Source organism: Nicotiana attenuata, chromosome 2 (assembly GCF_001879085.1).
Source record: "Nicotiana attenuata strain UT chromosome 2, NIATTr2, whole genome shotgun sequence".
Lineage (NCBI taxonomy): Eukaryota > Viridiplantae > Streptophyta > Magnoliopsida > Solanales > Solanaceae > Nicotiana > Nicotiana attenuata.
Window position 1 is genome coordinate 74,991,866 of NC_031990.1, and position 15,289 is coordinate 75,007,154.

The 15,289-nt window shown below is 39.5% G+C and overlaps 1 protein-coding gene across 2 annotated transcripts; it reads right to left on the reverse strand.

The window, feature by feature from the left end:
• LOC109212835 (protein AE7-like) lies at positions 9,750-15,034 on the reverse strand. Of its 2 annotated transcripts, none has more exons than XM_019376535.1 (6): positions 14,855-15,034; positions 14,164-14,328; positions 11,538-11,643; positions 11,346-11,445; positions 10,528-10,573; positions 9,750-10,095 (listed from the first exon to the last, which is right to left on the reverse strand). In XM_019376535.1, exons 2-6 carry the CDS (start codon positions 14,282-14,284, stop codon positions 9,995-9,997), a joined length of 474 nt encoding a protein of 157 aa, XP_019232080.1. In that variant the 5' UTR covers positions 14,285-14,328; positions 14,855-15,034; the 3' UTR covers positions 9,750-9,994. The 2 variants fall into 2 exon arrangements, with proteins under 2 accessions (XP_019232080.1, XP_019232072.1); XM_019376527.1 differs by having other exon boundaries at positions 14,164-14,312; positions 14,855-15,014.

A 15,289-nucleotide genomic window follows, 5' to 3' on the forward strand; every position in this document is an offset into this window, starting at 1 on the left:
TGACTTGGTCAGCCTATCAACAATGACCCAAACTGCATCGAACTTCTTCCGGGTCAACGGAAGTCCAGTAACGAAGTCCATAGTGATCCTGTCCCACTTCCACTCGGGAAGCTCAATCCTCTGAAATAAACTACCAGGCCTCTGATGCTCATACTTAACTTGCTGACAATTCAAACACCGTGCCACATATGCCACAATATCCTTCTTCATTCTACGCCACCAATAATGCTGCCGCAAATCCTGATACATCTTCCCGGCGCCCGGATGAATAGAATACCGGGAACTATGGGCCTTCTCTAAGATCAACTCCCGAAGTCCATCCACATTGGGCACACAAACTCGCCCCTGCAATCTCAAGACTCCATCAGCATCCAATGTAACATGCTTGGCACCTCCTCGCTGCATCGTGTCTCTAAGGACACACAAATAGGGATCATCAAACTGCCGATCACGGATACGCTCCAATAATGAAGAACGAGCGATCGTGCAAGCTAATACTCGGCTAGGCTCAGAAATATCCAACCTCACAAATCGATTGGCCAAAGCCTGAACATCCAAAGCAAGCGGCCTCTGACTGACCGGAATATAAGCAAGATTGCCCATACTGGCTGACTTCCTACTTAAAGCATCGGCCACCACATTGGCCTTCCCCGGATGATATAAAATGGTGACATCATAATCCTTCAACAACTCCAACCACCTCCTCTGCCTCAAATTCAACTCCTTTTGCTTGAACAAGTACTGAAGACTCTTGTGGTCAGTGAACACCTGTGACGACCCAAAGGGTCATCACCTGTTTCCTCATTCATTTCGCATTTCCGAGGCCTTAAAAACCTTATTTTCACTTGCCTCGATTTGCGTGCGTAGTCCGGGCGCGTAGCTGGAAAGCTTATATGTTAAATTCTATGAAAAATTTCAAAATGTGGCTTTAAAATGATTAAAGTTGACTTTGGTCAACATTTTTGGTAAACGGACCCGGACCCGTGATTTGACGGTCCCGGAGGGTCCGTAGAAAAATATGGGACTCGGGCATGTGCCCGGAGTCGAAATCCGAGGTCTAGAACCCGAGTAAAAGAATTTTTTTGTGAAATTGACATCCTCACATGCAACGCCATACAAATAGTGCCTCCAAATCTTCAATGCGTGAACAATGGCTGCCAACTCCAAATCATGCACTGGATAGTTCTTCTCATGAACTTCAACTGCCTCGAAGCATAGGCAATGACCTTACTATCCTGCATCAACACTGCACCAAGCCCAACACGGGAAGCATCACAATAGACTGTATAAGGCCCTGAACCTGTGGGCAAAACTAACACTGGTGCCGTAGTCAGAGCTGTCTTGAGCTTCTGAGAGCTCGCTTCACACTCATCCGACCATCTGAACTGGGCACCCTTCTAGGCCAATCTGGTCATCGGGACTGCAATGGATGAAAACCCCTCCACGAACCACCGATAGTAGCCTGCCAACCCCAAGAAACTCCGGATCTCCGTAGCTGATGCTGGTCTAGGCCAGTTCTTGACTGCCTCTATCTTCTTTGGGTCCACCTGAATATCCTCTGCTGATACAACATGACCTAGAAATGCAATTGAACTCAGCCAGAACTCACACTTGGAGACCTTGGCATATAACTGACTATCCTTCAGAGTCTGAAGAACCACTCTAAGGTGCTGCTCGTGCTCCTCCTGGCTGCGGGAATATATCAATATATCATCAATGAAAACTATCACGAATGAGTCCAAATAAGGCCTGAACACTCGGTTCATCAAGTCCATGAAAGCTGCTGGGGCATTTGTCAACCCGAATGACTTAACCAAAAACTCATAATGCCCATACCGAGTGCGGAAAGCTGTCTTAGGGACATCGGATGCCCTAATCCTCAACTGATGGTAGCTAGATCGCAAGTCAATCTTGGAAAATACCCTGGCACCCTGAAGCTGGTCGAAGAAATCATCAATCCTCGGCAGTGGATACTTATTATTGATCGTTACCTTGTTCAATTGCCGGTAATCAATACACATTCTCATTGACCCATCCTTCTTCTTGACAAATAACACCGGCGCACCCAAAGGTGAGACACTAGGTCTAATGAAACCCTTCTCAAGTAGGTCCTGTAACTGATCCTTTAACTCTTTCAACTCTAGCGGGGCCATACGATATGGCGGGATAGAAATGGGCTGAGTGCCCGGAGCCAAATCAATACAAAAATCAATGTCCCTGTCGGGTGGCATACCCGGCAGGTCTGAAGGGAAAACATCGGGGAACTCCCGGGCAGTAGGCACAGAATCAATAGGAGGGACCTCAGCACTGGAATCACGAACATAAGTCAAGTAAGCCAAACACCCCTTCTCGACCATACGCCGAGCCTTCACGTACGAAATAACACTGCGGGTAGAGTGACCTGGGGTCCCTCTCCACTCTAAACGGGGCAAATCTGGTAAAGCTAAGGTCACGGTCTTGGCATGGTAGTCCAAGATAGCATGATACGGGGATAGCCAGTCCATCCCCAATATAACGTCAAAGTCGACCATATCTAAAAGCAACAAGTCAACACGGGTCTCAAGACCCCCAATCAACCACAACACAAGAATGGTGAACTCGATCGACCACAATAGAATCACCCACCCGTGTAGATACATAAACAGGAATACTCAGTGGATCACTAGGCATGACCAGGTACGGTGCAAAATAAGAGGACACATACGAGTACGTAGACCCTGGNGAAGCAAGTAGCAAATAAGACTCAACTCCTATTCCCTCAAGCTAAGGTTAGACCAAACACTTACCTCAACTTCCACGGCCAAATCAATCCACAACAACCGCTTTCCCTCTCGAATGCGGCTCCAACTCAATCAAATCTATACAATAATGACTTCATAGTATCAATATATGCAAAACAAATCAAACCCAATGCCTAATTTTAGATTTCCAAGCTTTCTTCCCAAAATCCCAAAATTGACCCCGGGCCCGCTTGGTCAAAACACGAGGTTCGGACCAAATTCTTATCCCCCATTCACCCACGAGCCTGAATATATAATTTGTTTCCAAGTTCGACCCCAAAACGAGGTCTAAATCAAGAGAATTCAAAAAGCCCTAACTCTACCCATTTCCCCCAATTTCTACCCTAAATTATATGTTTTAGGTTTAGGAATTTAATAGATATTGATGGAAAATGGAGAAAACGAGTTGAACAATGCTCACCCAAGAAACTTTGGTGAAGAAATGCTTCAAAGTCATCTAGAAGCTTTGGAGAAGAAAGGGTTTATGAAAAATTTGATAACTCCCGTAATGGTTCTGTTTTGGGTTTTTAAAAAGTAACTGAGCAAATTAACCTTACGCGTTCGCGATGGGTCAGGCTGATTGGCCTTCGCGTTCGCATATAGGGGCTCGCGTTCGCGGAGAGTAGTTCTCCAGGAGCCTCACGTTCGCATCCTAAATGTCGCGTTCGCGATGAAGAAGCTAGTGACCCCATCCCCTGAACCCTATGCATTCTCGTTTGCTGGGTCGCGTTCGCGAAGGGTACCCCCCTGAAGCTTCGCGTTCGCGGCTCCAGCTTCGCGTTCGCGGCTCCAGCTTCGCGTTCGCGAAGAGGAAGCTTGGGCACCTGGGAGATTTGTCTTACACGTTCGCGAGTGTGCCCACGCGAACGCGAAGAACAAAACACCTGGGCACTGAACAGCAGAAATCTGCAATTTCTATAAGTCTAAAACCACTCTGAAACACCTCCGAAACACTCCCGAGCCCTCGGGGCTCCTAACCAATCACATACACTAACTCAACAACATCCTACGAACTTACCCGTGCGATCAAATCGCCAAAATAACATCATATACATCGAATTAAGCCTCAAAATCCATAATTTCTTCCAAATTTCATAAAACATCAAATTTTCCATTTTAAGTTCGAAACACGTCAAACGACGTCCTTTTTCAACCAAACTTTACAGAAAATGCTTAAACCATATATAAGACCTGTACCGGGCGCCGGAACTAAAATACGGGCCCGATAGCATCACTTTCTAATCAGATTTCATTTCCAATTTCCTTAAATATTTTCAGAAAACAATTTTACTCAAAAATTTATTTCTCGGGCTTGGGACCTCGGGATTCAATTCCGGGCATACGCCCAAGTCCCATATTTTCCTACGGACCCTCCGGGACCGTTAAATCACGGGTCCGGATCCGTTTACCCAAAATGTTGACCGAAGTCAAATTTATGCATTTTAATACCAAAACTTAGCATTTTTTACACAATTTCACATTTAAGCTTTCCGGCTACGCGCCCGGACTGCGCACACAAATCGAGGCAACTACAAATGAGGTTTTCAAGGCCTCGGAAGCACGAAATGAGTAAGAAAATAGGTGATGACCCTTTTGGGTCGTCACATTAAGACAGAAGACAAATGTTGACAATTGAACTCAGAGAGAAGATCAGATGTGAACTTATGTTGACTCATAATGTATCCTTGAGGATGAAGAGAGATCTCCAACCCCAGAAAGTAATGTATTGAACCCAAATCTTTGAATTTAAAAGTGGCATCCAAATAAGACTCCAAGGACTACATTTCAGATAAATCATTTCCAGCTAACACAATATCATCAACATACACAGCCACCACAACCAGAGAATCAAAAGTAGATCTGGTGAATAAGGAGTAATCATTGAGACTTGAGATGTCGCCTTTGGAGAGCAAAGCTTTAGACAGTTTGGAAAATCACTGTCTGGAGGCTTGCCTAAGGCCATAAAGGGACTTCTTGAGCTTGCAAACCAAATGAGGAGAAGAAGAAGAAGAAGAACAAGAGATATCAAGACCAGGGGGAACCTTCATGTAGACCTCCTCATGGAGATCACCATGCAGAAATGCATTATTAACTTCAAGCTGAAAAACAATCCACTTGTTCTTGTCAGCCAGATATAGTAAGCATTTGATAGTGGTGATTTTAACAACAGATGAAAAAGTTTTTATAAAGTCAATATCCTCATGTTGAGAATCACCCCTTGTAACTAGTCTTGATTTATACCTTTCAATAGACCCATCAACTTTTTTCTTAAATTTATACACCCATTTACAAGGAATAGCCTTTTTGTGAGGAGGAAGAGGCACTATCTTCCATGTCTGATTTGCCTCAAGAGCTTTAAATTCCTTTAGCATAGCCTCTTGCCAAGCAGGATTGGAAGCAGCCTGCTGGTAAAATTGAGGCTCATGCAAGTGCAAATCAACAGAAGATACCTTGGTAGATGGTGGAAAAGCAGGTGAGAGTACAGATGAACAGACATAGTCTTTAAGGTGAACAGGTTGTATGACTGGTCTAGAAGATCTCCTTAGAGGAAAAGAAGGAGGAGTAGGTGAAGGAGCAGAGGAGAAGGAAGATGGAGAAGAGGAAGGAACGGGTAGAGAGACTGGAGAAGGATGAGAGGAAGAGGAGGAAGGGGTAGGAGAACTATGAGGTGGACTGGAGTAGGAAGAAGGATAAGGGTCACTCCCATGAGTATGAGAAACAGGAGTAGGCAGGACATCTATAGAATTAGGAGTAGGTAGAGGAACAGAACAGGAGAGGAATCAGATTTGTAGGGAAATACATGTTCATTGAAAACAACATCCCTAAGAAAAGAAAATAGAGTGATTGGAAATGTTAAGAAGCTTATTGCCCTTTTTCCACAGGGATAACCCAAAAAAATAGAGGGTATTGACCTAGACTGAAACTTATCTCTCCCTAGTTTGGGAGAGGTGGAAAAACATAGGTACCCAAAGGACTTGAGGTGTTCATAGGATGGAGGAATTCCATGTAATTTTTCATAGGGTGAAAGGTTCTGAATGACAGATGAAGGCATTCTGTTGATGAGATAAGTTGCAGTTAGTACACAATCACCCCAATATTTGGGAGGAAGATTAGATTGGAAAAGAAGAGCTCTGGACACCTCAAGTAGATGTTTGTGTTTTCTTTCTACAACTCCATTTCTATTGAGGAGTGTGTGGAATGGTAGTTTGGTGTAAAATCCCTTCAGTGTTAAAGAGAGTTCCTTCATAACTGCCCCCAAGTTCAAGAGCATTGTCTGACCTAAAAGTTTTAATAGGGAATTCAAAATGCACTTTGACCATGGCTGTAAAAGCCTTAATGATGGAAAGTCATTGCTTTTACAAGAAAGAAGGTGAGTCCAAGTAGACCTTGTAAAGTCATCTACTATGGTCAAGAAATATCTGAACCCATTGTAAGTTTTAGTGTTATAAGGACCCCAAATATCAATATGGACTAATTGAAATGGGACAGTAGAATGTATAACACTTTCAGGAAAAGGCGGTCTTTGTTGTCTAGCCATTGGACAAATAGAACGTAAGAAAGATTGTTTAGGTGATATTTTGTCACACAAATATGTAATGGACTTCATTTTGTGGAAAGGAATATGCCCCAATCTTTGATGCCAAAACAAATCCACTTCATTAGATGTAGATGTGTGATTACAAGAAACAACATCAACAACATGATCTACTACAGGACTAGTGTTAACAGAAGGAACAGAAACAGGTAAACTAACAGATGAATGAGAAGCAGACATGGAATTGGATGTAACAGGAAAAAGATCAGCATCTGGATATAGGTAGTACAACCTTCCTGCAGCCTTACTAATTTCTAGTGGCCTCTTCAGAGAAGGGCCCTGTAAAGAACAAATTGATTTGGTAAATAAAGTTGAACAATCTAATTGACAGATGAGTTGATGTACAGAAATCAAATTAAATTGAAAGGAAGGAACAAGGAGGACATGAAGTAAGACTATATCATGTCTGAGATGTAAAGATCCAGTGGAAACTACTTTGGCTTTATATCCATTTGGAAAAGTGACAAGGAATGGCTTAGGTAAAGGCTCTACATTAAAAAGTGAGTGTTTATGTGGAGTCATATGGTTAGTTGCACCTGTATATAATATCCAAGGATTTACTTTTAACTGCGATGAATCACATACATGAGAATCCACAGAACTTACACCATAACTACTAAACAAACCTGCAAAATGGGTAAATGCAGTGTTGTCTACAGTAGACTCATCATGAATTGACCCAGAAGATAGTTGAGCCTGCTGAAATAGAGCTAGGAGATGTTGGTACTGCTCTTTAGTAAAACCATGAGCTGATGACTCACGAAACTGTGTAGTTGGAGCAGCATGCAAAGGTGTAGAAGGAGTGAAAGAGTGTTCAGTTTGGACACATGAAGCAGACTTCTTGTTCTTCGTGAACTTGAAGTCTGGAGGAAATCCATGGAGCCTGTAACATTTGTCCACAGTGTGTCCAGGTTTCTTGCAATATTTGCAAGAAGCATTTGTGTTAGACCTAGTGGATTCAAAAATCACCTTTTGACTAAAGGTTCTGTTCCCATTGATGATCCAGTAGAAATTAGGAAGGAGGATGTATCTCCAAAAATACTTGGGACAGAAGAATGAGCTTCCCTTTGACTTTCATTATGTTGAAGAAGGGAATAAGCCTTGCTCATTGGTGGAAGAGGGTTCATCATCATAATAACACTTTATACGGTTGAATAGGACTCATTTAAACCATTTAGAAATAGAAATAATTGTTGATCTTCTATGAATTTGGGCAAGGCACCACAAGAGCATACAGGTCCTACATATGAGGAATGTAGTTCATCCTAGAGGCTTCTCATCTTTGTGAAGTAAGATGCTATGTCAGAAGACCCCTGAGTAGTAGAATGAATTTTCCTTTGAAGTTGGATGTACTTAGACCCGTTTGACTGCCCAAACATATCATTGATGTCTTTCCAGACTTCCTTGGCACTCCTAAAAAACATCACACGGGTAGCAATCTCTCTAGATACTGAATTTGTTATCCAGGCCTTGACCATGTCATTACATCTTTCCCAATACGCATAGTAAGGGAAATCTGATGTGGGCTGAGAGACTCTACCATCTACTAACCCTAATTGTTCTTTGCAGAGAGAGAAGTGACCATACTACTTCTCCAAAGTACAAACCCAGACCCATTGAATGGCACAGACACCAACTGACTACCAGGGTTATCAGACGGGTGAATATAGAGAGGGTGAGATGGATCCAGTGAAAAAGGAACAAAACCAGTAGAAGTCGAAGACACATCATCATTATTCAATATACTACCCATCAGAACGAGTTGTAATCAAAACGAGTTCACAATATAAGAGATAAAAGTCGAATGATAACAACAGAGGTAAAACAGAGTGCAATCAACAAAAAATCAATACATGCAGATAGGTGAGAATATACTAGCCTTCTTCTGAAAACCCAAAGAAGTAAGGTCTCATCTAATCGAAAACCCTAGACATGATTTTTGCTCCCAAATGTAACAGCACCTTCGTGAAAATCAAAAATTCGGAGAAGATATACCTCAATCAAGGATCGAAGCTGAAAAGTCTCAAATTTCTCCGATGAAAGAACACAGTACTGCCTACCGCAAATTCATAATTGTTGCTGCAGCTTTATTTTATGCTTCTTCTAATATGGTGGGACCTTTTAATTTACGAAAACCCAGAAATTATTTTCAGGAGAATATACTATCTTCTGTCAACAATTATTCCCACCAGTAACTTCTATCCACGAACTATATATAGTTAGGCAAATGCTTACTTTAAAAAGATATTTTTTTGTTTTATCGCACAATTGATTTATTTTCTTGTCTAAATGAGTTTTGTTTTGCTTTATTTTTAATACTAAACAAAAAAAATAAAAATAAAATATTTTCTGTCGACAATCTTAAAAACATTTTCCAGAAAAAAATCCAGACACTCAAAAAGTAGAACAAAACAAATTCAAAATAAAACGAGAACGCCACAAATTTGTAGAGAAATCGCAATACATATTCACACGAGAGGAAGATCAAATACAGAAATGGCAAGGAGCACTTGAGAAGCTGAACTGTTATCCTTAGGAGACAATGTAGTCTGTGTTGATCTTGTAGGTACTTAGTCGAAGTATTTTCCTACTTAGACTACAACGTAAATAGGATCATAGATGGTCAGTATCTACTTGCTTTGTAAAGTCTATTCTTTTTGGAATTAATCGAAATAAAATTTACCAAAAAAAAAAAAAAAAAGCCACAAATTTGTCTCCAATAGGTCATCAGGATTTGAACTACCAATGCTTTCGTCCTGTTTTTAGGCTAATTTGTTACCCGATACAACTTCCAAGTAGGGAACTACAAGAAATCTAATAAAGTGAATTTTGTTTGTTATTTTTCTGGAGGACCGGTAATCAATTTCGTGACATTTGTTTGGAGTTTGAAGGTGAAGTTTGCAAACTTAGTTTTTGAGTTTTATTGATTGTTTGAGCTATTTTTTAGAAATAATTATTAACTTTTTTTTGTTATTGAGGATTTTACAAATTCAAATTTTTAAATCTTTCAAAAGACGGAGAAGCCTTTGGAGAATACAAGAGCGCTAAGAAGGATACTAACTAGTAAAGCCCGAGGGAAGCTCTAGATGGCGTGAACCAAAAGTTAAAGACACGAACTAACACGACTGAAAGAGAAGAAGGGTAAGGATTTAAACCAAGTGAAGTGCATTAAAGACATTCTTAACACGTGTCGACAAAATATGATGAGGTCAAGGAGAAATGGAGAGACATTCTTTACGTCTGTCGGCCTAATTCTACGAGAGTAGCTAAGAAGTGGTAGGATGTCCGATGAGTGAACACCATATACGACAAGTCTATTTTCATGAAAATCCAAGGCCTGTATATCCACCCAGTGCTCTTACAGGCCAAAAATATTGAATATGATGATATAAATATTGCATAGATCTCTTTATAAAAATACAACTTATTTCATACCATCCAACTACATTGTGATTTCAAAGTTCAATAAACAACAACCTTATTAACATAATCAATTAAATAAAACCAATGAAAAGCTGTGAAAAACAGCCACTAAAGCTAATTTGACATAGAACAACTTTTTGATGAAAGCTTTTCAGGTTGTATCTTCATATACTGAACATAGACTTAGTAAACTTCCTCATTCAAGAGATGGAGCAAGGCATTCGTCTACCATATCGACAAGGTTAGGATTTTCCAATGCTGCAGCTACCCGTTCTTTATCATTCAACTGCTTATTTACTGCAGGCAGAAAAATAAATGATCAGTTGCTGGACATAAAGCAATCGGAGACTGCTCTTAAAAAACTCTCATTTCCAAATGTTTGATGCTAAAAAAAAAATAAGAAGAAGCTTGTATGGTTTTCTTTTTTCCTTCTCTTTTCTTTTGGGTATGTTATAACTTATAACTTACATTTACCTAAAGGGCGAACACTATATATGGTAGAAGAAAACCCATAACCAGCTCTATGCCCGTGTGGCATGTTAAAAAGAGGATATTTAATATACAGTTCGCGAGCTTTACTCGCAAAAGGAAGATGCCCTTTTGTCAAAGCAAATGGGAAGTGACAAATACAGGCCTGGTTGGGTTCAAATGGGAGAAGTCCAGCAGAGTGACAAACAGAGAGTTATAAAGATTTGTTAGTGATCAAAGGGTAATGGCTACGACAGATACCTGCAGCTTCTGTAGCGTGAGTACCGGGTGCTACTCTAATATCTACCTGGGAAGATAACAAAAATATGTTATTAAAAACAAGTAAACTTAAAACTTGCAAATACATTAACATTTCCAAGAATTTAAAGTCACAGCTAGCAATCAACTAAAAACTTCAATATAAGGGCAACCCGGTGCACAAAGCATCCGCGTTCAAATAGGATTCGCGGAAGGACCGCACCCCGAGGAAGTGCGATGTAGGCAGTCTAGCCTGACGCTTGCGTCAGTGGCTGATTCCACGGCTCGAACCCGTGACCTATAGGTTACACGAAGACAACTTTACCATTGCTCCAAGGCTCCATTTCAACTAAAAACTTCAATGTTAAAACATTTGTATAATATTCCAACAAAAAAAATTCCCGTAGAAGTCTTAGCAATCATTGTTTCATTCTCGTAGTTTAAAAATGCAACTAAAATTTTGAAATAACATGCAGAGACTGGTTACAGATCTGATATAGGTTATCCACATTATGCACGAAACCCCCATAAGTAGTTAAAGCACAAAATAATTTTAAAGTCCAAGGAAGAAACTTTGAGGTTGAAGTCATTAACAGTTCTAAGAAACCACACACAGACAGCCACACGTTACATTAATGCTTGGTCCAGCTCTACAGGTATGAACGTCTTTTCCAGTAATCTGTGGTTTTGGGAATTGTTGACTTCTATAGTATCATAATAGCATATGGCATAATATTCTATCTACTGTAATATTATTTCTACAGGGAAGATGTAACACACATAGGACCGTTGAATCGAAATAGAAATGTGATAAAGCATACCTTATAATGTGAAGGCAAACATCGCATAAGTTTCACACGCAAGCATAATCCAATAACGGTTGCCATGCTGCAATGTTCAACAGTTGGCGTGAATGTGACCCTGAATCCAAGAACTCCCTCTTCTTAGACAACATGAAAAGGCTACTTACAAGGAATCAAAACAGAAACATATGAAACAGATTCATATCTCACCTTACATAGCTTCGCTCGTCATCTACCTCAATGGCATCTTCTGTTATAACTTTCAGCTCTTCCAGAGAATAGGGATGCTCTGGATCTTTTATATCTCTAAGATAGTGTAAGAATGTTAAGGATTGATTAGATTTTCATAGCTATGAAGTTGCCCCAACTAATCAAACTTCATACTTGCTTAGTTCCCTTCTAAACGATACAATAATGACCCAAAGAGGGAGAAAAAGATTTCCTATCGAAACACATAGTCAAATGTATTGTCCTCATGTTACTTGGTGAATGACACTAGCATTTGTGAAGCAAAAGGAAAAGTATGAAACTATGTAAAAGTTCATCAAGCAGAGTAACCTGAAGACTGCAATCATGTGTAAGCAACTGGTCACACTGACCCATATTTTAATCGAATATAGGAAAGTATACAAAGATAATCTATCCCTGATTGAACAGTGTCACCTCAAATCAGAACTGGGGGCAGCATGACCAAAATAATTTCATGACATGTGATCCTAATATAATCTACTCCCTCTGTTCCAATTTATGTGAAGTTGTTTGATTGGGCACGGAGTTTAAGAAAAAAATGAAGACTTTTGGAATTTGTGGTCCTAAACAAGTCAGAATATTTGTATGACTATAATTCTTTTGAAACTTGTGGTTATAAAAGCTTCTCATTATGGGTAGGATTAGAAGTTTAAGCTAAATTGTTTCCAAATTTAGAAAGGGATCATTCTTTTTGGAAAGGACGAAAACGAAATAGGTTCACATAAACTAGAACAGAGGGAGTACCATTTACCAGGAATAGCAAAACAATGTGCACCTCAATTTGTCTTGGCCGAAATCCCAAGAAATGTAAAACAAATGTTGAAGGTGCAAATAATGCATTTCCCCCCTTCCCCCCCCCCCCCCCCCCCAAAGAAATTCAAAAAGCAAATAAATACATGAAAATCATATGTCAACTTCTTTAGTGAAAGGCATCCAGAAAAATCAAACTAAAGATAGCTATTGTCATGTTTCTACAGAAAATGGAGCATAGTGACTGACATGTCCTCCTATCCTCCTACATCTCCCCTATTTCTGTAAAGCAGGATTAGTATTTGGTGGTACACCACACATGTGGCGTGGAGAGAGTGAGCTGAGGATTTCCTTTCCAATCATTTATAGAGCCTCGTGCCAGAGAGAGCTTACAATCCAACAGATTCATATGATACATGAAGGGGAAGTCCATTGGGATTTGAAATTCGGAGGAACCTCTAGGATTGGGAGATGGGAGAATCTCAAAACCTGGTTGACCTTCTGTACAGACCAGTGTTGTCAAAAGCGAAAAGCTCTAAAAAGCGCCCCAGGTCTATTGGTGCTTTAAGTGCAAAGCGCAATCAAAATGTGGGCTTTAATAAAAAAGGAGCAATAAAGGAAAAAAATAAATATATATGTAATTCAAGAAAAAAGAGTAGCAAATTCACTCATAATGTTTTTGTTAACAACTAATACACTTATTTGTCGATTATTATTATTGTTTAGTACTGCCTGATTCAAGATAGAACTCATGGGCAATAAGGCACACGCCTTAGTGCCTTGCTTACACTAAAGCGCAACTTAAGCGAGGCGAAGCGCGCTTCCTGAGTTTTTCTGAGCTTTAGGACTTAAGCACGCCTTAAATGAGCCTTTGACAATACTGGTACAGACACGTGTCATATGCTACATTGTATCTATGGATACAGGGAGAGAGTAGGGACTGCTTGTTCACAGTTAAGTGTCAACTTTCCCACACCTTTCTATTTGGGGTCCCTAGGGAGCCAAGAAAGGTGTGTTTCTTTGAGCGGTTGACAACGAGGGGAGTGATACTAACAGCGAAAAATCCTGAGGAAGAAGAGGATCACCTATGTTAGTTTGTGCGTAAGTGAAGATGCTTGGGTGAAGACATAGACTATCTACTGCTGCATTGTCCGGTGGCTGCGCATTTGTGGTCGGTAGTCTTAAATTGGTTTGGAATGCAATGGGTGATTTTGTCTACAGTAAAGGACGTGGTGCACAGTTGGGCCTTCAAACTCGAGAGCATGGTACTTGATATGCCTACTTCACTCCAACTTCATCATTTAGGCTTTAGCCAAAATAATAAGTAACTGAATATAAGAAATGATCTTACTATACCAGATAAGAAAAGGCTTACAAAACATTTCATGCACTAAGGTGCAAAAGTTTTTTCTCACTTCATCTTGCGCATTGAACTACATAGCACTGAAATATATATCAAAAACAACTATAAAGAAAAGAAGCAGAAGTTCTTTTTCACTTCATCTTTCACATTGAACTACAGGGCACATCAATAAATATCAAAAACAACTACAAAGAAATTAACTCTAGTTTGCAAATTCAAAAACCTCCCCTAGGTATTCTGCAGTGTAATATTTTAATGCTACTCAGCGACTTAGCATGCTAGTACTGCTCCATTTCAGAACTGAATGATTGAGCACAAAACTCTCACAGATTCCGAAGTGGATGAGTTTTAGCCTCATAGATATTACCTTATAATAGAGATTAATTCAAGTCCAACTTAATAGACTAAGAACACTATCAGATTTCAGCCAATATTGGCTAAATGATGATAAAATGAAATCACTCAGAAGGATATCAAAAATTTCGAGCTGGTCGATAGTTTCAGCTGCATATTCATCCACACTTTGACCACTCCTAGCTCGACGCTCCTTCTTCTCATACACAATGGGGTTGGCATTTATCAATTCAGAAACCATTTTCACGTCCGACCTTTATAAGATTCACCTGGCAGTAATGATGTCTCCAAAGATCAAAACACAAAACCAATTTCTGAGCTAAAGAATTTCTTTGCAATAATAAACAAATAAATTTAATAAACTTCAAATTTATCTTTCTGAATCATAAGCTACAACAGCTGCTTCATTTTAAACCTCTCTTGCACCAAAACAAAAGATAGAAATCTCTGCAAAAAATCCTTTGGACCATAAGTTTCACAAATCTTTTTTTCCCCTTAAATTTCGTATCCAATCAAACATCATCACATAAATTTGGAAGGAGGGGAGTAATAGTTATCCAGAAGCCTCATGAATTTCTTTGAACAAGCTAATAGAATCATGTGCACAAACTCATATATCGAAATTAACTAGAATAAGACGTTTACTCATTTACAACCATGTGGAAAAACATATAAAAATCACAAAATTTTCTCAAGGGTCGTCGGAATATTTCCCAGAAAGAATCATAATAAGCATAAAGAGTTAAGTTAAAAATCACAAATTCAATAAGAGAAAAACAAAAAGTATGTGTTTTTATCAGATTCAACTTACGAGTTCGATTTCCAATCTGAAGAAGTGTATTTGACGAGGGGAAAGAAGGAGAGCGAGCTACGAAGGCAGATGGTGGAAGAAGCGGATGTTGGCGGGGAAGAACAACTCCTAAATCTTTGGACCTAAAAATTTTCTTATTTAGTTACTTCGGTTGTTATTATAGTTTACCTTTTTATCAGCAAGAAATAATTGAGGAGGACTATAAATAAATATAAAAAAAAATTCTTCTAAGATTATTTTCTTTTATTTAAATTAGAAATGAATGTAATAGACAATTTTCCCCATATTCTTTATATTAGAAACAAAATATTTGGAAAAAAAATCTTTATGTCCACTCACAGTTGAATAGAATAAAACGACTCTACAAAGCTTTTAATACTTTATTTGCCGATCTTCTTTATTAAACTTTAATGATCTGGTATGAAAGGTCATAAA

Coding starts and splice junctions, on each gene's coding strand:
- LOC109212835 (XM_019376535.1), bottom strand. CDS start 14,284: ATGGTTTCTGAATTGATAAATGCCAACCCCATTGTGTATGAGAAGAAG. Junction 10,574..11,345: donor GTTTGCCTTCACATTATAAG/GTATGCTTTATC, acceptor TTATCTTCCCAG/GTAGATATTAGAGTAGCACC. Junction 10,096..10,527: donor TCACGCTACAGAAGCTGCAG/GTATCTGTCGTA, acceptor TTCTGCCTGCAG/TAAATAAGCAGTTGAATGAT.